Source organism: Mauremys mutica, chromosome 8 (genome assembly GCF_020497125.1).
Source record: "Mauremys mutica isolate MM-2020 ecotype Southern chromosome 8, ASM2049712v1, whole genome shotgun sequence".
In the NCBI taxonomy this organism is placed as follows: Eukaryota; Metazoa; Chordata; order Testudines; family Geoemydidae; genus Mauremys; species Mauremys mutica.
The window spans coordinates 16,168,272-16,195,364 of record NC_059079.1 but is presented as its reverse complement, the minus strand read 5'-3'; the positions used below and the strand labels follow the sequence as shown (position 1 = coordinate 16,195,364).

Here is a 27,093-nt window from a genome sequence, read left to right as displayed (position 1 = left end):
CAGGCTCACTTAACAGTATATGGGAAAGGCTGAAGGGATGCAGAAGAATCAAAGCCTAAATCAAATAGGGCAGAAATAAACACTCGTTTCTCAATTACTGTTATAAAAGGACCTTAACAAAACAAAAGCTAATTTCTCTCCCTTCATGCATTGGTAGTTTAATTGCATGTTACTTTTCTTTATTATTAAATCTTTACTGCTCATAAAAGTTCGTACAATCTTGGAGGCTTCAGCTGTTATCACTTACTGCTTGGGATTAGGAATAAAAGGTCCACAACCGGTTTGTTTTTGCAGCATCCTACTGGACTATATAGTGTTTCTCAAAGGGTGGGATGTGGCCTCAATGAACTATTAGGAAGGGTTAGTTTATCAGAGCAAGGATCTAAACTAACTACAATGGTGATGTGCCAAGTACTTCTGTTTTGGATGTGTTAAAGTTTGAGAACTACTGGACCAGAAAGGTCCCAGGACCTAGAACCCAGTCCTGCAGAGCCTGAGGTGGCTGATATTCCCACAGTGCTACTAGGTAGTCATGCAGATGCATGGCCAGGGAGCATTGTGGAGAGTAGGTGCTGCAGGAAGTACTGCCCACGAGACCCAGAATGACAGTACCTGCCCTCTAATTGGCTAAGTGACCCTATTTAACCCCAGGAAGTTCATAGACTTTAATCATAGACTTTAAGGTCAGAAGGGACCATTATGATCATCTAGTCTGACCTCCACACAGACCTTGGCCTGCTGCTTGACCCTGCCTCCTGTCTCTCAATTATAACCTGGTACTATCTATCGCTGGTCTCCGACCCCAGCCTGACTCTGACCTGACTCTTGCTTGCGGAACCTGGCCTTGCATTGCCTCCTGCTCCAGTCTGGCAACTCCTGTCCCTGGAGGCCAGACCTCAGCCCAGCTGCGACCTCTAGGCAATACTGCCTAGGCCCCAATCCCTTACAGGACCACTGCTCTGATCCTCTATGGTTGTTCCTATACTCAGACTAATTCATGGGGGCAAAAAACAGGGTCTATAATGGATATGCCAAGAGACCTACCTCAGTAAGGAAGCCATTATTATGGAATTCTGCATGCCTGAATGTGTAAATCCTCGTGCACATTTTTAATCAATCAGAGGACATGAAGTAAAACAGACATGGACTGTTCAAATTCAAGCAGATTTTTCCCCTCCTTTGTTCTCCTAAGAACCACACTTTTCTCATTTCTAGTTAACCTCACTATTCCAGCTGACTCTTCATAAGTTCATTTAGCACAATTTCTCCCTCCTCACCCTGCATTTTTCATTAAACAAAATTTTAGATCAGTGATATGTACTCAGATCTGCAACCTGGATGTTAGTTAACTGCCTCTTTCCAGATTTTACACAGGTTGGACAGAGACTTAGGTTCTTTTCATTTTAGTTGTTACTTTTGGCATCATCTCTTTAGACTGATTCCCAATTCTGTGGGAGGATCCCAAGAAAAGCTGTCAGTAGAGCTGTGCAAATAGTAAAAACTAATCTCCCCGCAGGTGTAGCATGCTCTTAGCCAGTATTATATAAAATACTCCTTCCCCCAGACACATAAAACATCACAGCTTAGTCTAGATTTGGCAAAAATTTCCCATCTCAGCTATTAAGCAGTAATAACCCAGTTGCAAAAACTGAACTTCTTAACTAGCATGTCTATTATATGTATGTATATTACTATTATGCACTATTAAAAGAAAATGACACTCATTTGTCCACACAGCAACAAGAAACCAGCTAGTAAACTGCACATGAAGTAAGAGGCTGCATACAAAGTCTCAGGAATGTGTATTCCCAAGTAAGACTTTTAACAGGCCAAAGATGTATGAAAACTCTCCACCAAACTCAGTGTATCGTATCAGTTGACAGATTCCACTAGATACACCCAGCATTATCTAATAGCTAGAGTACAGGACTGGGAATCGGGAGACCAGGTTTCCAGTCCTGCCTCTGAAAAACACTCACTGTGTAAGTACCTTGGGTAAGCCATTTCAGCCAAGATTTTCAAAAGTGTCCATTAAGGTGGTAAAAAACCAGGCCTGAAGTGTCTGAAGTTAGTCACTTGTAATTAGAGGACACATCTGAAAATTTTGGCCTTAAATTCTCTCTGCCTCAGTTTCCCCATCTGCAAAAGGGGCTACTACTACTTACTTCACAGAAGGTACAGTGAAGTTTAATCAGTGGTTTTTTGTGATCTGAAATCCTTAGATGGAAGACAACACAGAAGTATTTTTATTTTATGTATTTATTATTCGGAAGCCCTAAACTGCTTATTCATCCCTCTCCTTTAAACCTAAGAAATTCATATTTTATTATGGATTTTACCTATTCAACTATACAAAAAATAAAGAAGAACACAGCTTTGAAAGTCAGGGCTTCATTTCTACCTGCAGTAGGAATGCAGAGGTAGGAATCTTCAGTGTTAATAAATCTTTTGTCTGTCTGTGGGGGAATAATCCTCCTATCTCAAGGCAAGCGTAAATATTTCAAAGCACACATGACTCTAATTCCATTGAAGCTCAACTGAATCATCCCAGTCTTTTTACTGAAGAAAATGAGATGATAATGTATGGTGGCCTGCAACAGATAGACCAGTATTTTAAAACTACTACGGCTTGGCCAAGTAATTATGTGCTACAGCTGTTGCATGCTATGCTAGCTTTTTCAGTGTTTTATGGGTTCTTAGTGCTATGCAGCATAAAAGTTAGAGGATTTTTTTCAGAACGTTGAATTCAAATGTCTGATTATGAAGGCCAGTCTTGTCTGACTTTCTCCCTCCTTGATTTGTAGTAGCCAATAACAAACTAAATTAAGAATAAAACAAGTCAGACTCATTGATTAGATTAGCATTTCACATGTGTCGGGCAAATGAATAAAAGATTAAGTTGTAAATTGTATTCAGTTATATGATCAGATAATAAAGAATCAGTTAATTTGAAGCAGGATATAGTTTTATTTGGGCATACGGGGCCAGACTGGGGTCCTTTCTCACACTGGTGGGCACTTACTGCAGTAGTCCTAATGTAGTCAATGGGACTCCTCTGGTAATTGCTTGCCAGAGTGCAAACGGACTTCATAATCTGACCGTTGGCAATTACATCGATTCCTCCCACCTCTCCCCTCAAGGAATGAATGGTTCCCAACATATGGGACACAGACAAGCTGATCCACTTATATTTTCCCCTCCTATTCATCCTGACTTCTCACCAACCATCCTTCCAGCCAAGATGAATGGATGAAATTTCCTTCTTCATAATGCTGCTCCTTAAGTCTCCAACAGGGTCACTGTTTGACATGCAACATCCCTCATCTCCTACTCAGCAAATGATTTTTACCCCTCTCCCCAGCTCCCAATCCAAGGAAGCAACAGACTGGGTACTCAAACCCAGGTCTTGCGGATGGCTAGACCATCCGACGAGACAGATGGAGTATTGGTTTCACTGGGGCACAGTGCTAAGACAGCTATTGTATAAAGTGATAATTAAGTTTACTACTAGGCTCATTAAACATTGATCATTCTTCCTAGAAATAGTAACAATATAATCATAATGAAAGAAGAAGTATTTTGTATCAGCTTGTTTTTGACTTTATTACAATTAAGAAAGTATTTTTAAAAAGTCATTTATCTAGAAATGTTATATTGCGGTTAGTTCTCTGAGACATTTCCTTTCAGGCTTTTAAGATGCCTTAACTCCCTGCATGCTGTGAGCCTTCTCACAGCATTAAATTGGTGCAAGTGCCAGTTCAAATTATGCAAGATGTATCCCACCCTTTGTACCCCGAAGGTACTTATTTTCAAAATTGACCATATTAGAGTACTAATTGGCTAAGCCACCATGCTGGCTGATGTGAAATGCTTTCAAACCCCATGAAACAGCTGTGTTTATCGGAAATATGAAGAGTGACTTTTTAATAAGGAAAGCTGGCAATAATCCAGATTTGTTGAAGAGAACTTGCACTTCTGTGGATAATACAATGCAAGAGGTAAAGAAGAGAAGATTAAAACAATAACTTTAAAAAGCACAGATTTTTTGTGACAAAAGCACTTACCCCAAACAAGAAAATAAATTGAGAAACTTGGGCTGGAATTTTTAAAGGCACCTAAGAGAATTCATGAAGTCCCACTGAATGTCAATGGGAATTGCTTGCCTAACATCCTTTGAAGATCTCAACTTTTCTTACTACCTTTTTGAAATGGTCTTGGGTGGCAAAACGCAGGCTGCCACTTTTTCAATGTGGCCTGGGGTTTTCCTCACCTAGGGTGACCAGATGTCCTGATTTTATAGGGACAGTCCTGATTTTGGGGTCTTTTTCTTATATAGGCTCCTATTCCCTACCCCCACTTGCTGTCTGGTCACCCTACCCTCACCTTTAATACAGGGATACTGACCACAGAAATTACAGGTCTGTGCATACAGGCTATTCACTGAACCAGGTAGAAAGCCACTGAAATCATGATGGAATATAGTACATTGCTGGGATCTGTCCTCCCCGTGGGTGAAATTCACCCCTATGCAGGTCAGCACAAGACCTATGCACTGCTGAAGTCCCACATCATTCTGCAAAATGGAGCTTAAGTGGGGGAATCCAATGGGCTCTTGGTGAGCTGTCGATCTGGCCTAGGATGAGTAAAATCGGGTAGTCCTTACAACAGACACTGCAAGCCCAATCTTGTTCTCAATGAAACCATTGGGAGTTTTGCCTTCAGTCAGAACAGGAGCAGATCCTTAACTGATACTCATAACAAGGCTGGGAGTTGTGTGTCACTGATATTTTACCCTTGCATTCAAGTAGGTAATTTTTAAGTGTACCTTCAAAATACAACAAAATAGAGTTCACCCAACATACTTAGGCTGCAAGATCTTTGGGGCAGGGACTGATGATAGTACAAATAATGATGCAAATGATATACAATCACCCAATCATGATGGATGGAGTGTCTGATCTTGCTCCCATAGACATCAATCAGAGCAAGACTGGACACATAAGGGCTTATTTTCAGAGATGTTGAGTGCTTCCATTTCTATTACTGAAGTCACATGGCGCTTTGGGCATTCAGCACTTTTGAAAACCAGACCCATAATGTCCTCAATTCTGGGCTGGGTCCTGGTCCCTTTATGCTGATCCTGCATAATAAAGTTTTGGAAACCATGTGGAACTTCCACTGGGAAATATTCATGGTGTAAGTAAGATTTCCCAGTGGCACAGTACAGGTAGAAGGGCCTTGTGCCAATGCCCCTTGAGGGCCACAGCATAGGGTGTGTGCCTGGGGACTGCCTATGGGTGGGGCTGAAATATCCTGGGCTCTGGCTATTCTGAGCTGCTATATTTGAAGTCCTTAGTGACAAACTGGCCCCTGGCAAAGCCAGAAAGCAGGGCTAGACTGAAATCCAAGTATTAAACTCTTGAAAACATAGTGACATTCTTCTACATATGCTAGATCAGAAATACTGAAGGAATAGTTAAAAAGGTATAAACACTGAAGAATGCCTCTACTTCCTAAACAAAACAAACTGTAGGCCTTAGCCAAAGGTCTCTTCAATGGCCAAAAACTACCACGTAATCTACTAGTGGGGTTTCCTACTTCAAAATCAAGCATTGGCAACTTTTGCATTTTTTTATAATCAAGACGTGTTTTCATATACAAAAGGAAAAACTACCACTGGGGAAGGATGTAGTGGTTATTTCATAATGAAAGGCAGCAGCTAAGTAGGGGGAGGGATAGCTCAGTGGTTTGGGCACTGGCCTGCTGAACTCAGAGTTGTGGGTTCAGCCCTTGTGGGGGGCCACTTGGGGATCTGGGGCAAAGATCAGTACTTGGTCCTGCTAGTGAAGGCAGGGGGCTGGACTCAATGACCTTTCAAGGTCTCTTCTAGGAGATAGGTATATCTCCAATTATTATTATAAGTTTACAAAAGAAATGTAAATTCTCTTTTCAAAAAAACCCTACAACCTTTATGTGTGTGATGATATAATTCTGCTTTGATACTAAAAAGGGCATGGTAATGGAATCTGTGACTTTGGAGTGATATATTGCTGTTAAGTTAATAGGACTCCACGTTCCCATTTCTAATATCAGTGTTTTTTCCCCTATTTCATTCTGTAGATGGTAAGCTGATACTACATAAACATTGTTAAAGCTATAGTTCCACGCTACAGTAATTCACTTAACTTTAACATGATTTATGGTTCTGTCAATAGGGGAGGTTGAAAATCCTAAGCTCTGATGCTTAAACATGGGTTCCATATTCAGAGTAATAATGTGCTTTTTGTGTGTGTCTGAGGTTACAGAATTTAGCATAAAGCAGAGATAAAAATATTACAGTTCAATGCACTGTTAAAAGCACAGAGTGTAACTTCATGGATACATCAAAGAAAGCAATGAACCCGAATACATAATCAGTGAGAGAGCAGGTAAAATACTTAGGTCCTTCAGCGCTATATTTTTATATTATTTTTTAGATTTGCATGAAATCCCGTAAGTATTTTTACACCCTCTCCCCTTTTTTAAATACTTCTGCTCAGTTAGATCAGCTCTCTTTGTCAGGATGAGTTTAAATCTAGGTCCACTTTGTTAATCACTCCCCATTATTCTCTCTGGCACTTCCCCCAAGGCATTTTGCCTCTTTAAGAGATTAAGCGACCAAGTCATCTTGTTGCTCTAACATGTCCTCACTGGAACAATGTATTAACACAATTCCTCTGCAAAAGAGCCCTCTTTAGAAGTTTGCTGCAGGGATGACAAATTAACCCAGCATGGTGTCCCACACATCTATCTCAGCACAAATTATTAGTGTAATAGAGCTTTTAGTTATGCATTTATCTGGTAATTATTGAACAGTTACACAAAACGAAGCTGAGCAATCATGGCCTTTTATGAGGCAATCTCAGTGGGTGGTCTTACAGTTAATTTAGGATAGTAGTCCTCTAAGCAGTTCACTCACACACAAATTAGCTAAACAGCCTGTTCCTTTAAATATTTCCTATGTCACAGGGTAATGCTTTACAATACAATAAAGGTGGAGTTTTAATTACACGGTTCCTGACTTTTGTTTAGTTGGAGTTTTAACCATTAGCAAGCCTCTCCCGTTTCAGCTGGGATGTTAGAGAAAGCAGTATTTGGGTGGTGAATGTAATCATTACTAAATCCTGCCTTTGAAGTTCTCTATTAGGAAGCTGCTTTTCCTCTACCGTCCATATTATCCGAAGTAGGGCCAAACTCAAACACTTGACACATACGGTTGGCTACACACAGGTATAACCCCATCTTTATTTTTAAATTGCCTCGGCAAGTTGGTATGTTGGTTAAGTATCACTGTGTTAGCTAATCTGTGCTGGGTATTCAGACTCTGCAAAATGTGTATGATTTTTTCATATTATGGCACAGTTGTTTGGCTTGTCTTTAACATCTTACTGATCAACTATTGAAGTGTCTAGCTTTGGTATCTTTGTAGTTTCACCCAGGGTTCTAGGAAAGGGTTGGGCGATATATGAGTCAGCAGTGTGGCCTTGTTGCCAAGAAGGCTAACGGCATATTGGGCTGTATTTGTAGGAGCGTTGCCAGCAGATCGAGGGAAGTGATTATTCCCCTCTATTCGGCACTGATGAGGCCACATCTGAAGTATTGCATCCAGTTTTGGGTCCCCCACTACAGAAATGATGTGGACAAATTGGAGAGAGTCCAGCACAGGGCAACAAAAATGATCAAGGGGCTGGGCCACGACTTATGAGGAGAGATTGAGGGAACTGGGCTTGTTTAGTCTGCAGAAGAGAAGAGTGAGGGGCGATTTGATAGCAGCCTTCAACTACCTGAAGGGGGGTTCTAAAGAGGATGGAGCTCGGCTGTTCTCAGTGGTGGCAGATGACAGAACAAGAAGCAATGGTCTCAAGTTGCAGTGGGGGAGGTCTAGGTTGGATATTAGGAAACACTATTTCACTAGGAGGGTGGTGAAGCACTGGAATGGGTTACCTAGGGAGGTGGTGGAATCTCCTTCCTTAGAGGTTTTTAAGGCCTGGCTTGACAAAGCCCTGGCAGGGATGATTTAGCTGGTGTTGATCCTGCTTTGAGCAGGGGATTGGACTAGATGACCTCCTGAGGTCTCTTCCAACCCTGATATTCTATGATTCTATGATATAGCATACAATAACCAGCACCCTGAGGGAACCTCTAGGGGCAACTGGAGAGATTCCTTTCTGGAATATATTATTTCACAATGGTATACGTCACTGTATAGCCCACTCCATTACAGTCAGTCAGTACAAATTCATTAAGTGATTTGCTGCACGTTAGTTTAATGGGCAACCAACAGGCACACTTTTGAAGCACAATGACACACTTTGGTGACCATCCAAGTCTCAGTGGAAATACTGTACTATGTGGGAAAATCACATTAAGACAACATTAGACATTCCCCTAGTGCTTTTTTTCCTGCATGCCTCTCTTCTGCTCACATATCCATTGCTTTGGGTTCCTCACTTTCTGCAACATCCCCTGTTCCCTGTTCTTTGTATTTGTGTGCCTCCTTCATTTCTTTCTTTCTTTCTTTCTTTCTTTCTTTCTTTCTTTCTGTTTTACCTGCCTGCCTGCCTGCAGGATCTACACAGTCATACTGTGAGAAGTGATGTACATGTCAAGATGGGCTGTTGTATGAACCTCTCTAGGATTTCATGATCATGGTCAGTTTAACTTTGTAGCCAGCTTCAGGTGGTAAAGTCACTAAAGTGTAAGGAGCTTTTCGGGCATTAGTACATTGCTACTATGTAAATATTGCCTATTATTTCAGTATTTTGCTGTCTGGTAAAGATTGCAAGCAGCCTGATGACTGGGAAACAGGTTGGCTTTGCAGTGCATAATCACTTTGTTGGAACACACTGACCATCAAAGATGTTACCCTCATGTCATGAGAGTATAGTACTTAAGAAATAAAAATCTTGTTGCTTGAATTTTTAAGAATTTGCAATTTATTTTAAAGCTGATAGTCACGTCAAAATTTAAAACTAAGGCTATAGGTAATGCTGCCAACTGCCAGATATAATACTTAGTCTGAGACCTATGTATCCTGCTTCAGAGAAGATCAAGGTTCATGGAGTCATGCCAAGAAAAACTGCCCTCGTTAAGTGAGGATCCATGAATCACTTTGGTAGCTTACCACTAAAGAAACCTGGAACTTGCCACCATCTGTTAGCTGTAGGGAACAGAAGAGACAGTCTCTAAAGAACTAAGATCCTTGGCCAGGACTCACTGCACATCTGATCCTCTGGCCAGCCCCAGATTCTGTCAGCTGGCCACTGCATAGGTGTATTAAGAGCTGGCACCAGCACAGAGGAGAAGCTGCCACACACGGCCCTCCATAGCACAGCACAGCTGCTTGCTTCAGTCCATTCCATGGGGTTTTCTAACTGTTTCATTCAGTGGAACACTTCATAACAGACACATCCACTTTTGGACCAGCTTCCCAACACTGATCCCCACAATGGCTTTGTTCTCGCAATGTTTCATTCTGCAGACTGCTAGGAAAGGCTCTGTGCATCTTTAGTCATTTGTAAACTAGAACAGGGTTCCAAGGCATGGTTGGAAGGCTGTGAAAGCTGCAAGTGTGTGACGGAGAACTTAAAACAATGGACTGCCAACGGCATATCCCTTAAACATTCTACACACGTTTCTTTGCTCTCTATTTTGCACAGTGTGTGCAAATAATTTGTATTGGTATGAATGTGAAATGTTTGCGGTACACACACTCCCCCCTCAAAAGGATCCTTTTTTAATTGTTTGGCTGACTCAGGGGTTTATTATGATTGTAACCTGCTTATATACAACTTCTTTCTCACTGATTTTTCTCAGCAGCATGGAGACTGTTTAGTGCACTGTATTCACCCCAAAAAAGACCCAAAATATAGTACATGACTGACCCTTGGCCACTGATACATGATATAAGCGAACTCATGGAAATTTCTCACCACACAAGGTGAACGGACAGTGTACACTACATTTTACTTGCTTAAGGAGTGGGTGGATCGGCTTATGTGGCCTGCATCTTGCAGGAGGTCAGACTAGATGATCATAATGGTCCCTTCTGATCTTGAATTCTATGATTCTATGATACTTGTCATGTTGCCAGTAAATTGTGCAACCTCCAATAACTAGTAATATATAATAATTGTTTGGAGAATATATCAATTCATATAATGAGGTTATTGCTCCTTAAGTGTCATCTTCTTATGCTTGAAAAGCTTCTCTCCTTCCTCTTCTGCTGCTGATTCTAATGTACACTTTGGGGGATTGAACAAAGGTCACAGTCTGGATTTGCAGATGGTAATATAGTAATCCACCTCAGAACAGAATAATTGTTGGAGAAGAGGAATAAAGACAGCCCGTGATCAGTGGAAATAGAGTCCTGGAGAGGAGCCATCTATCCAATAAAGATTCCAGTTTGGAACAAGACCCTTCTGGGTGATACTCTTAAAAGGACCTCAAAGGAACTCAGATATTAACAGAGAGTGGGATTTCCTTGAAAATCCACAAAAATATGTTAGGGAGTGAGCCTCAAGTGGAACAAGATCTCACTGACTGATGCTGAAAAAAGCAGATTTTTGTTTAATACACTAGGAACTATGATTCTCTTCTACAGAGTTAGTGCACGCATTTTCTTCCAGCATTTAAAAATAAAATTGTGAAAGAGAATCATTATAATTTGATCTTTCAAATTCTTTGCACCCTTGTGAACAGTCTCCTCACCCAACTGGCAGTTTTCCCCAACTGCACACCAAATTTCTCAATAGATACTGTTGATAAATTTGAACAAGACTTGTATAGTGACATATTTTTGTTTAAACCACATACAAATGCAAAACACACAGAGTCTAAGTAAGGGCACAAATGGGTGCATATTGGTCTGTGTAGCGGGGTGGTCACCCGCTCCTGCCTTGAAGGGCTTGAAATCAGCCCTGGGACAGGGCTGAGGCTGCGTGAGGACTGCTGCTAGGGAGAGCAGCAGGCCTCGGCTGATTGGGGAAACAGCCACAGCTGGGGCCACGCCCCAATCAGACCGACGTAAAGGGGCACCGGAGTCCAGGAGGGACACAGGGGCCAGCGGCAAGTGGGACATCGGCCAGCAGAGGGCACTCCGGAGCTGGAAAAGCTAATTCCCTGGCCAACTAGCAGGAGGCGCCATACCTGTGAGTCGCCGCTCTGCTTTAGTCTGGTATGTCTTAAATTAAATAAACTGGGGGTAAGGTAAAATCTAACTAAATACTGAATAGGATTTGTTAACCAACTAGTCAATAGAACAGAACTAAAGGGCAGAAAGTTTAGGAGTATTACAAGGTAGGAATTTAGTGTCAGCTGATGTGCAGCACACTATGTTGTTAATATTACTTTCATTTCATTCACGCCTTCTTATTATCACCAATTATCTACGTTTTTTGAAGATATTATATGTACCTTAGTTCTCACAGGAAAATAATAATTCTTATATGATTAACAGCCAACAACTTGACTCCACTGATTAGTCCAGTATGTTTTAAATTTCTAAAACTATACAGAAACTTTAAGACTGATTCTAAACTAATACCAATTTTACACTGGCGATTTTCCACAGACTTATGCACCATCCCCTTACAGTATACAGACAATAGATTTATTCCTGGTTACACTGATGTAAGTGATGACAATAAACCCAATAAAGACATCTTATAAAAAGGAAAGTACAAAATGTGGACTTTCTTTTATCCAGGTACGAGTTGCTAGTAAGTCTTCCACACCTCATCAATTGAACAATAATTATTTTGAATAAAGCAAAACCCATGACAGAAAGAACTGTTACAATTATTTCATTCACATTTTTATACTTTCACACAGAAAATTTACTAAACGATTCATTCATTTGTGGACAGCACCGTGCGCAAATGTGATCTCTTTCTAACGTGAACGGTGTATCATATTTATTTTTTCTAGGTTAATGTGGATATATCTTTCTAACAAATGTATAAGTACATGGAGACCCGGAGGACATCTGTTTTATTTGAAAAGCTAGTCAAAAAATATTGTGAAGAAAACCAGCCAAAGTATTGTAGGAACCAATCTACAACTTCAAAGGAGTCCACTAATGAGGGCAATTCTCCGGCACACTAATGCCAACAGCTTGAATACAAAATGACACGCAATGAAAACCGAGGATGTCGAAAGGAGATTAGCACAGTTTAGATGTTGAATGAGGAGTCCCCATCTTTAGCAGATAAATGACCCTATTGTATATATTGACATGGACAATAAAAACACACAGCAAGTAACCCGTTCTGTAATTTTTCTGATGAAAAATAATGACTTCTCCCCACAAAAAACTTTGGAAAATGTTGAATTGTCACCAGAAACTTTAACAAACAGATCCCAGTAAACAAACAGTACTCAATAACTGAAACCTTCAGGCTACCAGCTTTGAAATAGCAAAACCTCTTATCATGTGTGTCACAGGCTGATGGTGACTTTCAGTAGAAAATAAGGCTGATTCAGGGGTGTGGAGGCTAAAGTTTAAGCTGATTCGGGGCTCTTGGGTAAGGCCTCACCTCTGGGTCCTGTAATGACAGGTCGATGATGCTGTGTGAATGCCGTTCCAAGGGAGGAGGTCTGCGAAGGCGAGGGACTGCTGAAACCAGACTTCTCTGACTTCTTTAATGTGGTTGGCGATGGCATTCCTGGCAAGAATGATTGATAAGTGCAATTTAATAATGCTAGGTCATGGAACGACAGCCTATGCATTGTGAAAGTGGGTGCAGAAGCAGCTAAATAAACTTAAAGGACAAATAAAATTGAATACAAGCAGTTGAAAGTTCACTTTTATTTATGATCTTTTTGGGGCAGGAGTGACCCTGGTTTGCTCTGAGTAATAAGTACTAAAATGCAGCCATATTTGTCTTTTAAATCTGAAGTACAGAGAAGATGCAGCTTTTTTGTTATTATTAATTATTATTTATTATTAAATCCTAACTATGCTTTATCTTTAGAAACCTGCAATAGTTACAGCACTTGGATTTTTACATGTTTTTAAATAGTTAACGCTGCTAGCTAGTCTGTCCTTAACTCACACTATTTTATTGGATTATTGCACATGGATATTTTAAGTGTGTTGCAAGATCAATACACAAGGAGAGAAAGAAGGAATCTCACTCCAAACTCTGAATTTCCTTATCCTTCCTCAGCTTAGTTAAGACTTGGTTATTTTAAAAGCATTTATTTGTGTGGTTATCTTTGCTTTATTTTAATTTTTTTAAAATGCGTGTGTGTATATTAAAGTCACAATTATATAGTTTCAGAGCAGTTGCTATACCCGTGAAAATATAGCAGATGCTTCCCATAGAAAACAGAACTGCCACTGGGGTGAAAACATTTCTATCGCCATTATATTGACCTTCAGACTTAGTGCAGTGTTAATATGACAATTTGGATTTATTCTTCCATGTGAGCCATTTTTGTTGATATCATATCAACTCTGTGGGTCATTCAGCTCTGATGCAATATCAAAAATATTAGTAGAATATATGTTTTGCAATGAACTCACTAAAATCTGGGATGTTTAGTATGCTGTCTATACTAGGATAGGTGGATATGCAGTATTATATATATAGTACGTGTGTGTATGGGTCAGTATCTATATTACTACAGACATAGATTCACACACATTCAGATTGTCCACACTGCATTTATAGTTCATTTTCAGTGTATCTATCTATTGACAGATATGCAGAAAAAATAATGTCAAGTTCTTTGGGCTACAATTGAAATAGCAAAAAAGAAAATTGATTGTTCTTAATAATGGTAGCTTTATAGTCCCCAAGACATTAATTTACAACACAAGGCAGTGTGCTTGTGCATTGCAGGACTGGAGTCTTAATGGTCCCAATTAAGTTTTGCAGCTCACATATCAGTAAGTTAACTAAAGTGGGGGCGTAGGAGAAGTCCCATTTTGAAGCAACTAGTGTTTATCTAGAGCAGGGGTAGGCAACCTGTGGCATGCGTGCTGAAGGCGGCACATAAGATGATTTTCAGCAACACTCACACTGCCCAGGTCCTGGCCACTGGTCCGGGGGGCTCTGCATTTTAATTTAATTTTAAATGAAGCTTCTTAAACATTTTAAAAACCTTATTTACTTGACATACAACAATAGTTTAGTTATATATTATAGACTTTTAGAAAGAGACCTTCTAAAAGTGTTAAAATGCATTACTGGCACGCGAAACCTTAAATTAGAGTGAATAAATGAAGACTCAGCACACCACTTCTGAAAGGTTGCCGACCCCTGATCTAGAGACTGTTTTCTATCAAGTGTTTCCCTGGTGGTGGCTGTTTCTTCACAGCAGGAAAAAGTTAACACCTAAATTTTATTTTAAAATACAAGTTTAGAATAGAGGGACTGTGGCACAATGCAACAAAAATGGGATCTATTTTCTCATGATTTTCTCTAATCATGATAAAGTCTTTTTGATGGGGGAGAGGCATGTGAAGGTGGACTGAACTGTAATGTGTTTGAATGAAGTATTAACAGTCTTTCAGATGCAATGTGTCTCAACGTAGCCTGCTAATCCACTGGTCAAATGGCAAGGAGAATGAATGTACATTGTGATGTCACAAAAAGGATGGAGCTTAATTAGGGTATGCTAAAAATTTTGGCAGATGCCATCTGGGCATGTTCGGAAGTGATGTCTAAATCGCTTTATTTTTAAATGTTTCCCTCCACAGCAAGCAAAGACTCTATTCCTCAATAAAAACAATGGCCATGTCATAGTCCAAGTAACAGGTTCAAGTATTTTTGCTGTATGTGTGTGTGTGTCCGTCCATGGGCATCACATGTGCACACAGTATAAACATGTGTGCACACTCAGTATACAGTGGTCCTTGAGCTTGCACAGATGTGCAGGAGGGGAGGGGGTGTGTAATGAGCCATCCTCCCCACAGTGGCTAGGGGCAATCACAGTACTTATGCTAACAGGAGCACAGGAACAGCTCCCTTTGGGAAACCATTAAATCCAATCTGGAATTCCCTAAAGGGGACAGGACCATGACATCTCCTTTGCACTTGTCCACGGAGCTGGCTGGGTGCACCGGGGGAGCAGGCTGCATTACCTTATGGGAGGATGCAGCTCATGTACTTCCTTTGCGTGTTGGGGAGCTGAAGGGAGGTACTGAATACAGAGAAAGGGCTGAAATTAATCCTTAATCCACAGTACAATATTTTGTTTAATTCAAAAACATAAGGAAAACAAGGGAAACAAGCCCTCTTCATGCTCAGAAATTTTCAAGGTAAGTTTAATTATTAAATGTTTATGTCCACATTAAGAGCACATCCTGTGTCTGCCTGCATGGGCGTACAAGGCCCCAGATGCATGGAAATGCTCAGTTTCCTCTGTGTAGTGAGGGCCAGGAACTGCAGAGGCCCTCAGGGGCAGATCTCTGCACTGGAATTCAGAGGAGGGAATGAGTGTGTTAGGGTTGTGGCAAGAACATGAGAAGTGGGACTGCACACAGAGCAGTTCTACTGGACCATAAACCCATGTTCAGGTAGGAGCAGCGTTCCTTGTATCTTCCACTTTTCGCCATATCCTCTAGCAATGTGGTTATGAGGAAGACACTAAAACATTTTAGACAGCCCATAAACTTTCTTCTGCTCTAGTGCTATAAAACTGCTTAATTGATTTAATCCAACTTTTGTTTAAAACAAAAATCTCTCTGGGCTGAGAACATATGCACCAACCCAAAGCAAATTCACATGACTGAGTTATAAACACCTAAAACTGAGGATTTAGAATGAAAAGGCCAAATGATCTTGAACTATGGCAGAGCTGAGTGGCGTCATTATCATATGGGAAAGGTTTTTATAAGATCAAAACAGCTGTAATGTACAAACAGAGCTTCTACTATAAATTTAGTTATGAAATAACCAATGGATAGAAAAACAAATGATGATGCTGGAATCATAATTAATTAATTATCATGATAATAATTATCATTTTAACTTATCATTGTTAAATGGTTTGGTTTTGAAACAACAGACTATTGAATTTTTGATCTTGTTTTACTTTTGATGCTAAATTATTAGTTTATTATAAGGGATTGTATCCATCAGATCTCAAGGAAAAAGCAACTGCTTCACAGTTCATTGGAATATGCAAACAAGATTTTAATTATTTAACTTAAACTTGACTAAGAACAGAGCAGGGGATGAACTGCCAGCTCACTTCTGAGCAAATTTTGTCCTTTAAGATGGAAGGGGGCAGCAGTAAGTTAGGCAGTGCAAAGCAATTAGCATCATTCACATTTTATGGCGAGCTAGCATGGTGCTCTAGCAGCAAAATTCAAACATTCTATGAATGGGTTAATAAAAGGAGAAATACAGTTTGCATGCAAGAAAAAGGTTTCCAAGAACAAGCCAAAATATGTCCCATTCTTCTAAATTTATCACAGCCACGAGACATCATCCCTGAGACTGCCAGAAATGGCTTTTTTTTTCTTTCAATTTAAAATACCCCCTCTCACTTAGCACCATATGTTTGGTTGATGTGCCTGATTTATCCTGCATATTCTTTAGTCCATCCATTTCATATATTCTTATTTTGTTCTTTCACTAAGTCATACTTTTCAGTCCTGGTCAATTCTACTTTAGCTTCTTTCAGGAAAGCAAAAGCACATGAGACTGAAGTTTAATCATCCAGAAAAAAATGGCCCAGGTACTGCAACTCTTACTAAGTCCCACTGACTTCAACTGGTGGTGTGGGTTCTTCACACCTCTAAAAACCAGGCCACTTATTTAATAGTACTTCCCTAACTCACAGGGATGCTGTGAAAATAATTAGATTAAAGACTGAGGTGTTTAATCATGCCATCTTTTAACCTAAGATAGATAGATGACTAAACATGGATTTGGATGCCCAACTTTTGGCACCCATGTTTGAGAACCATGGCGTTTTAAATTCCTTCCACTATATTCCTGATAGCATGGTGGTTTCAGCACACTAAGGACTAGCCTTCCACATCAGGCGCAGCTCTGAATAAGGGGTGGTGGATAAGTCGTACCATGCCAGGCGGTATTGTGATGAGGAGTGACAATTAGTTCCTCTTTCCTGTATGCTCACGGGCAGCAGCAAATTATAATGTCCCTCAAACCAGCTCAGCTGTACTGGCCGGCCAGTGAATGGGGGGGAGCCAGGCTCCACCCATTCCTTGACCCTTCCTACTCACATGCTGTGAGGAAGATGTAAACAAGCACTGCCTGAGCCCAGGTCTGGGTACCCCACGTGGGATCTAAGGGGGTTCTTACTCCCCCCATAGCCATGAAGTCCAAATCCCTGATGAGCCCTACATTTCTTGTTCAGAGTCACAGATTTCATAAAGACTGGGTCTGATTCTCCCTGACTGATATGAGTGTAACTGAGAAGAGAAATGAGCCAACAGCATTTAAATTTTTTTGACAATTTTAACTGCAGAATAAATGGAAAAGCTAACTGCTAAATAAAAAAGGAAAATTGAGGGATTTTGTACTATAAAACACAGGTGGAAATCTAAGTGGATACCTCAACTTACTGTACTTTTATTCTTGTCATTATATATATATATAAAGCCAAACATATCAGGCCTCAGCCTGCGCCCATTTATTAAAGGTTTGTCACTCTCTTCAGTGGGAGCAAGAGCAGGCCCATAATGGTGCTAAATGGAACAAGATGTGTTTTTTTAAACCAAATATTAGTTTTTCATTGGTTTTTCAGTTAAAAAGAAGTTTAAGAACAGTACACAATAAACAGAAAATTCAGACAACAGAAATCTTGAAACTGTCCGCAGCAATATTTTCTCCAAAGAATTTGTTTTCATTTTCAAAATTAAAGCGTTCTGAATTTTCATTAATTTGGCAATTCCTAAACACAAAGCTATTTTGTTCATTCCAGATCATGCATCACACCCTTCTGCTCAATGCACAAACACAAGCGTAAATGGAACCCTGGTCCTTCAGTGCTTCTGGTTACTGGAGCCATTGAATTGATGATGAAGTCCCGCAGTAAGACCTTCCAAAACTCTGCACTTCGCAAACCTCCAACCCAAATTTAATCAATGAATGTACAGGAATATTTCACGTTCACCATCTTCTAAGGATCACTGGAGCACTGCGATATTTTTAATTCCTGTACCTCCTGATATTTGCCAGTACAAAAAGTACACAAAAGCCTTCCTAACATACATCCAAAGAGTCTTAAAATTTCCATGTAAGAGACTGATGTCTATTAAATGAATTAGAGAAGGATGTGTAAGAATTCAATCCACAAAAAACATTCCCACAGTAAACAGATACCTAGTAGCCTACTTTCCACACACTCTATGGGGTCATTCTCCTCTCACTTACACTTGTATAAAGCAGGAGTAACTACAGTGAAGTGAATGGAGGTACATTAGTGTAAGAGGAGACTGATGCCCTCTCTCTTTCTAGATAGTTATATATCTAATGTGACCTCCATCTAATTTCACTTTAGTATTGTCTTTAGCCAATACCTTCTTGATAATACACCATATATCATCTAAATCATAACACACAACCCAATAGCAAGTCAGTCATATTTGTGTTAACTAATTTCCATCTACCAAAACACTCCCAGTAGCTGTCTGACACTGGAATTTCATACGAAAAGATAAGGGTGCAATAGAACCTTGAGCTTTAGTAACACCTTGAGGTACTATAAAGAGGAATATGGGAGGCTCAAATATTAATGGGGAGTGGACAAAACAAAACATTTGTTTCAAAATAAAAGGTGATGCATGAAGGCAAGATGGCTGTTGAATGAAAGCTTATTAGTATCTGATATGTTGGAGGAATCATGCAAGGACTGTTCATTCTATTGTGAAAATGACCTCAGCATGCCACTGAGATCAGTCAGAATTCTACAGAAGTGTTGGTCATGTAAATTGGTAAGGGGACCCTTCAACTTGTCCTCCTGAGTTTCCTGTAATTTTGATGACCATGGTAATGTCTGTCATATTTGTTACACTTACTGCTAAACAAATTTTAGCAGTCATCAGCTGACACTTGATCACATTAAGTGCTGTACGTCAGTTTACTCTAGTTGTAACTCCAGTATGCACACAATACAAGAAAGGTGGAAGTTTGCTCCTTGTCTAAGAAGTGTACTTTATTTTCAATTGTTTGAATTTCTAGTTGTATGTTTGGGATGCATCTTCTCCTGTGCTCCCCACAATCACTGCTCGATTCCTACCAATAAGTGTCACATTTCTTAAAACAAAAGCCAGCTCAATGAACAAAGATAAATAAAATAAAAGATCCGCATTCTGCCATTTATCAGTTTAGACTACTCTATATGAAAATCAGTTGATACACAATATCAGTTTCTTCTGGATCTATCTATCTATCCACTCATAAGCATAGTACCAGAATGGCTTCCAAATATTTAAGATAATGAAACAATAGAGACATACTAACTCTTCAAAGACATAACAACTTCAATATTCCAAATACAGCAGTAAAACCTTTGTCCCAGTAATTGTTCCAAAGAATTGTTAAAAAGAGATTGATTAAAAATAAGGACTAGGATTTTCAAAAGTGCCTAAGGGAGTTAGATGCTCAACTCACTCTGAAATTCAATAGGATTCAGAAATTAAAGTCCTTTAGGTCCCTTTGAAAATCTTAGCCAACAATGGTAATGAAAACAAGACCAGATTCTTGTCCCAAATAATGAGGATAAAAATTTCTGCTGGTGTGAAATGATGCCGTTCCATTTACAATAGAGTGGCATCAGGTCATACCAGCAGAAAAGTTGGCCCAGAGAGTTATGCAATTTGCAGTAGGAGTCTTACCATCAGTTTTTAAGCAGATAAGTACCCACTAAAATCAATGAGGGGCTTTGCCTAAAAATCTGTGGTACAACATGGGTTACAGAAAGAAGAACAGGAACCTATTTGTTTGTATGGACACACGTGTAACATCATCTGGATTGATTTACATTTGATATGCAAAGCTATCTTCCAGCTATGTTATTGAAGTGATCAGCGAGGTCACTAATAAATACTTCACATACTATCAATTACTTTATAAAATAATTTCATGAGATTTTTTATTATTTGAAAATTATGAGAAGTTGAATGTATAGAATGAAAAATTAAAAATTTCAACTAAATGTTAGATTCAGTGTTAGCTTCAATGTCCTTTTCTATGGCACAGAAAAAAAATATAAGAATCAAAAATGTCTTTCGATAGCTAGCCATTGAAATTCAAAATTAAGGTTGTTCTGCGGCAATGTTTTATGAGAGCTTTTCAATATATTTGGTAGATTAGATATAGAAGTAGGCACAAATTGCAGCCATCCGTATGAGAATATGCCTTTATGTGAGTGCTTTGGAGATGGAACATCAATGGCTGTAAGGCAAAAAAGTGCCATTGTAAATTCAAATGGCATTTACAAAGCCCTCTAAAAAATCTTTGCATATGATCATAGCTGAGGTATGATATTTTTGCAAGTAAAAGACCAATAGATTTACGGTTCAGCTATATCTTCCCCAGATGCATATGGATGCTACATTTCACGTGATACTAAAGGGAGTTTTAGTAACCAAAAACAATATGGAACAGAAAATCTGAATCTATTTTCTCAAACACCATTTGTTCCATATTTGTTGACTCTAATAGATCAAATCCATCCATGGTCATATATTACAATGATGTCTACTAACCTCACAAACTATGTGATGGATAAGGGTAAAATATGCACATTATTTAGACCTATGACCTTACCTATTGCACGATAATGTTTTAAATGGACTTTTACAATGACAAGAATAAATTCAGTGTTAACATTACTTCTGAAGATTCCAATTCTATATACAACCATTTAACATATTGTTCAATTAATAAATAGACTGTACTTAAACAGGATTAAATGTAAATCACAGCTAATTAAAAAGTCTTATTAAAACAGAGAGATACTGGCAGGTCACATGATTTCTGCACAATGTGGGGGTGAAGAGTTTATTCACTATTCCAAAGAAAGAAGTTACAGCAATTTGAACATGTGCAGTATATCAAATGGTGAAAATGGATTTACAGTCATACAGGTCAAGAGTGCACCCAGGAAACTGTTATGTATTGGTATTCAGTGGTACTTGCAAAGTATGAAATAGATCACACCTTAATAGTTTATCTTAAAAGTCAGAGGATGGCAACAGCCATCTTCAGCTACATAATGCAGAAGGAATTTGTTGCTGACTGACAGCTGGTGTGTTCTTTTATTTGAGAGACTAAGTTCCAAACTAGTGCTCCTGTGATGGGAAGGACAATTTCATCATGATGCTGGCATCGTAGATAGAGCCACAGGAAGATTTGGCAGTTTATACTGAGGAAAAAACAAGCACACTACATTTTTAAAGTCCCCATTTTTCTAATGCAGAAGAGTCTGCTAGATGAAATAAAACAATTTTTTCTGTTTGCAAATCCTCCAAAACTCTGGAGAAGGAGAGAGGTGCTCCCTGGAAGGATATGAAAGTTTCCATGTACAGGAGGTAGGAGTATGGAGGGTTTAATAAAAGAAGAAGCTGCACATTGTAAGGAGAGGGGAGTGCACGGGAACCCAAGGTTTATGGCAGTGGAATGGGTCCTAAGAGAGAAAAGGCATTTTTGACAGTGAGTGCTTTTGAGTATCACTGAAGAGAACGATTTATGTGAAAGAAATTCCCACAATAGCAGCATACACAGATCATAGCAAAGAGAATGCAGAACATTTATGATGAATATTTTGAACGTAGTAGAAGACAGCAGCATACCCTGAGCATGATAGGAGTTTTCTCTTTCATCCTGTGAAGAAGTCTGCTGGAGCCAGACAGTAGGAATAAAATCATATACAATGGTTGTGTAAGCACGCCCACCACATTTTTCTCTGAAGCTACCGTGATTCCCGAGAGATTCTTGTTTCGTAAGGGAAATTAAAAGGAGATGGGGTGGGGAAAAATAGTTTTTACATTTATTGCAGCCTAGAAGATACTAGGTGAAGTCCTGGCCCTGCTGAAGACAGTGGGAGTTTTGTCACTGACTGCAATAGGGACAGGATTTCATGCACCCTTAATGATTTGATGAGCTCTGGTCTATGTAGTGAGACAATATAAGAAACACTTATTACAATATCTCAGCCTGGTCTCACATAACAAATGACAGTGGCAATCGCAGTTTCTCTTGAAAGCACGATAAGAGAATCATGAGGGCTGAATGCATCCACAAGAGTGCACAAGATACCACCTAAAATTCAAAGCAAACTGCCAGGTACTTGGGGATGTTCCCAATAGGCAAGATAGGCTATGCAAAAGTCACTGGAATTTTGCTCCACTTTGGATCACAGCATTTTGCCCTGCAACTGTTACATTTTATTTGAGAATCTGTTTAAACTTTACATGTAACAGGAAATATCCCTTTTTTCCCTGTCCAGGTATTGCCAACAACTTCCTTTCATCTATTCTCCTGATGTGAATAAATCCCATTACCATGGTAAGGGCCTGAATGAACAGGGGTGGAGTGACGGAAAGTTTCTGGGTTCCTTAAGAGAAAACTTGTATAAAGCTGTAGAATCACAAAATGTTGGCTGCTGGTCAGGCTTCCACATCACAGAAGATAGACGCATTTAGGCTCCATCAAGCTGTAGCACATAAGGCTGCAAAACAGCCCATATAGTGAGAGAAAGACCTCTTTACAATAACTTTTTAAAGTAGTTTATGTAGGACCACTAGGAGGATGCATCTTGCCCTTTGACCAAGTTGTTGCCAGGTTTGGCATGGGACAGATTTATTTTTATTGTTAGACACAATGGCAGATAGGAATATGAAGCCCCAGAAAACTGCTCCTGTGGAGCTGCAAAATATGTCTATGCTGTTTTGGAGGGATTCTGTTTAATGGTCTTTATTTGAATATGCAGACCTGGGAATAGCCTTAGGTTGGTTGACTTTGCCACTTTTTGGAGTTATTCCCCAAGATGTTTCCGTTAACCACATCCAGAAAGAAGTTTTGACATCTTGGTGCTGGCAGGTCTGATGCCCCAGCCACTAAATGCAAATATATTTTGCATTAGTGCTCAACACTGAAATATCCTGACTCTTGATGCCAAGGGGTTAATAGCTTTGAAACACAATGAGCATTCTGCACATTTTCCTGCATAAAGGAAGTGTCATCTGTGCTGAAGTGGTCTAAATTTATACACAGGTTGGGTTTTTTTGTTTTTAACAGGAATCTGGCTTCAGATGTCACAACGCAGTACAAAGCAGACAACATATTTTATAAGAATAAAAGATAAACTGACTCCAGAAGCCAGTGACAGTCAATGGGAGGCTTTAGAGCACTCTTTGGAGATCTGCATGCAACTATTACAGCATCCAAGGGTTTAGTGATTCCGCTTTTTCTGCCTAGAGTAAGCAGAGTTCAAACACAGAGGCACTCCCTGTGCTATGAGAGTAGGAGGGGGGAGTGCTGAGCAAACAGATCAGAGCTACTCCCTCCCTGTCCATCCAAGTAGCTAGGAAGGAATTGGGGGTAGAGGAAAGAGGGAAAGAAAGGAGAAACACCTACTTCCTCCTCTTAGCATAGGGAAAGCAGGAAAACTAGACTAGCACAGAGACCCACAGCAGTATTGCAGTTAGAGTTCCAGAAATTCTTTTGTGGTGTTGCATCGATAATCCATGACAGCAACAGGTGGGCACTACACAAACACGGTGACACAGTGTCAGAATGTCACACTGATTATTTTGTGCCTTGCTGCAATTCCCACTCATGATCTGGCTCGCCAGATGTTTGTGAATCAATGCAAACACTCAGGATTTTTCCTCATTAATATTAGTGAAAGTTATACACACAAATCCCATATGTACCGATGGCAGAAGACTCCTTAAACTTCATGCTTACATATTTTAATGTTCTTTTCAAGCTGGAATTTCCGATTTAAGTTGTTTTAAAATTTGTAATCAAGTTTGTGCTAGATGATAAATTTTACTTCGTGTACAAAAAAAGAATAATCAGACATATGTTCTTGTATCATCTTGTAGTTTATTGATGGCATATTGTCTTTACAATTGTCAAAATGTACAACTGACATAATAAGGAGCCCCTGTAACTTTATTTAAAGCAAAAATTTAAAAAGCAATTGAGTTTTACAGAGGAGTGCAGAAATATAATTTTAAGCCTCTTAAAATGGTCTGAACTGTGAAATCAAGTAATGAACACTAGAAAATGTCCTGACAGCTGGAATCAAAGCTGAGACCAGTCAGCATTTTCTTTCTAAACCTTATTATGGCAAAGCATTTGATTTTTCATCTCTGTACTCTGTTCATCCCAACAAATAAACCGGCTTGACCTCCACCTGTTACTTAGCGAAGTCTTGCTGTCATCTTTGACTAAACCCTATTCTTTCCCTTCAAAGGCTTCTGAGCCACTGAGAAGGTGGGAAGATACAGCTGTGCACTGATCCAAGTTGATACCAGTTCATAACAAGACAGCATTTCACAGCAGAAATTACAAGCAATGGGGGGAGGAGGGGAATGTAGTGCCGACAAATTCTGGAAGGTGGCAACATTTTTCATCATTTTAACTTTGAGATTTTTCATAGAAAGAGGCTCTCTTTTGTGTGATGTTATGAGCTACAATTCAAGGCAAGAAACTTTTTGTTTATTCTACAACAGTATTGTAATACCATTTATGAAGAGTCGAAGATACATCAACCTGTCAGACAGAACACAGTAAAGGCTTCTTTGATATTCCTTAGGCTGAATATGTTAAATAGTTCAATAGCTCAAATATGTGTAGCTTTCTAGGCCTAGAAACAACTAATGGTTATATAATGTAACATTTGCCAATAAGAATATACATGTAGGCTCATCAAATAGCAAGAGACCTAATCAGGGAAAACTATGCAGCTGTAGTCGTCATTTCTTCACAAAATAGCGTAAGAAGCTATCTAACACAATGACATATCAGAAAAACCATCTTGGATAAAGTTGGACTTTTCGTGATGATTAATGCTACATTCAACAAAGGAGACAGTGTCTGTCTAATTACGTTAAATACTTATCTTCTAGGGATTAGCAGGGTGTTTCTGCTCAGTGTCACTCTTCATGACAATGTAATGATAGATCCATTTACTTACGAGCGCAATTAGTAAAAATTGTACTGTTTTCTTAACTGCCCTCATATCATGAAAATGTTTGATTAACACACTGTAGCTTATCTAATACTCTAAGCAACATATTCTGCATATTTTTCTCTCTCTCTGCTAAAAGAGCTGGATTACAGCTTTTAAAATTTTCACTCCACTCACACACATTCTAACTTGGCACAAATAAATAAAAATGTCATCCTGTGGTGCTTCCTTTTCACTTCAGCGCAGCTTTTGGAACTTTTAATACCTAACAGAACCATTCAGGTTTTTTTTTTACTGAAAACTATCCACAGCCATCTCCCAAATCTTTCAAATACAGAGAATCGTGTTATCGACTCTTGATACTCATGCTACTACATACAAGGAACCACAAACTTCTAGAAGAATGTAAATAGTGAGAAAGGTTTATATAGTGAACAATATAATCTTACAAACAAGAAAGAGCCATGATGTAACAGTCTACCAATATATAATAGCTACTTGGTATCTACTAAATTATGGTCTCAGCATTCTTTGGAACACAGATTGAAATGGACAAGAAAATTAAGTCAGCGACATATGGTACAGATCATTTTAAAAACAGGACAATATACCCTATAACTGAATATGTGTCAAAGCACCTCAAATCTTCAAATATGATCACATCAAAATAATGGTTCCTGAGTTTAGTTCCCCTGAATATTCTTATGCCTATATAGAAAAGTGTACACTGGGGCACTAGTTCATTTAGAAATAAGGAGTTAACTGTAGACGCCATTTTGTTACAGCCCCTTCCTTCCTCACAAAATGGCAGCAAGCATGTACTAAATACTGACTTGCATCAGACAACCCAATATAGCATACCGTAGAAGTAAACAATCCTTTTTTCTAATCAATTATCAGTGACTGCTGTCTGCTCTAGTGAGGGAATGACAGTGCAGCACACTGCCACATTTGGCACTCCAGATTAGCAATGGATTTAGGATTCCTAGAGCTATGAGAGCATGTGGTATGCCTGCAATTGTCTAGATACTAGTTTGACACACACTATCCTTCTATCAATGTCATTTTCCTCAGTAGCCAGCAGATTATCAACAGCTTTGTGATATTCCAGGTGTCAAAGAAGAATTAAAACTGGAACAATTGTACAAACAAAGGGACAAAAGATGGAATACATGTTTGTGAGCTCTGCATATCAATTTAATACGTGCAGCTGACAATGATGCAAATGTCCTCAAGAGAGGCAGTAAGATCTGTGCCCAAACATATACACCACAGTTAAAAAGATGGCAGAAAACAGAAGCAGTAGGATTCCCAGCCTACGACACATGCTGCAGCAGGCACAGCAGCCCAATGAAATGATCCACTAGTTGGGGAGAATTTTGGAAGCACCTGAGACAGGGTAGGGCCCCAAACACACCAGATGGTACTTTTAGTTGGCAGCAGAAAGTAGGATACAGCCAAAAACATTACAGCATTTCCCCAAGAGTCTGGCAAATCAATTCTTAACCATTTTTAAAGTGATGCAGTCAATCTGAAAAGCATGTCTGGTTTTTTTTAACCTACTAGTTTTTACAAGTAATACACCTAAGATTACAGCAGCTGAAAGAGACGAGAGAAAAAATATTTTCTCAGTCTTTTCAGTTTATTTACTTTGTGCATTAAAACAGCACTTTGTATACAGTCAATGTCACTGTTTAGCCTGTAGAGTCAGTGCTACTTTTGGTTCATATGCGACTTTCACATAGCGACATAGAGAAAAACACTTTAAAAGTAGGAAAGTGATATTGTAAAATCACATCTGTGGCAGAGGGACTCAGGCATGTGCAGTACTTAAGACTACTTTAAACTCCTAACTCCCCCTCATTCCCCCCAATTATTAGATTTCAAGATGATGGGTTTCTTTTCACAGGCCAAGAAATTTATTTA

At 39.3% G+C, this 27,093-nt stretch overlaps 1 protein-coding gene across 7 annotated transcripts in view; it reads right to left on the bottom strand.

Moving 5' to 3' along the window:
• Nucleotides 1–27,093, bottom strand: part of NFIA (nuclear factor I A) — a 437,679-nt gene that overhangs the window by 42,385 nt on the left and 368,201 nt on the right. For 5 of the 7 annotated variants that reach the window (XM_045028576.1, XM_045028578.1, XM_045028580.1 and 2 more), the window contains one exon: nucleotides 12,576–12,704. The exons of the other annotated variants lie outside the window; for them this stretch is intronic. In XM_045028576.1, coding sequence (XP_044884511.1) covers nucleotides 12,576–12,704 — 129 coding nt within the window. The remainder of the gene's footprint in view (nucleotides 1–12,575; nucleotides 12,705–27,093) is intronic. 7 annotated transcript variants of the gene reach the window in all.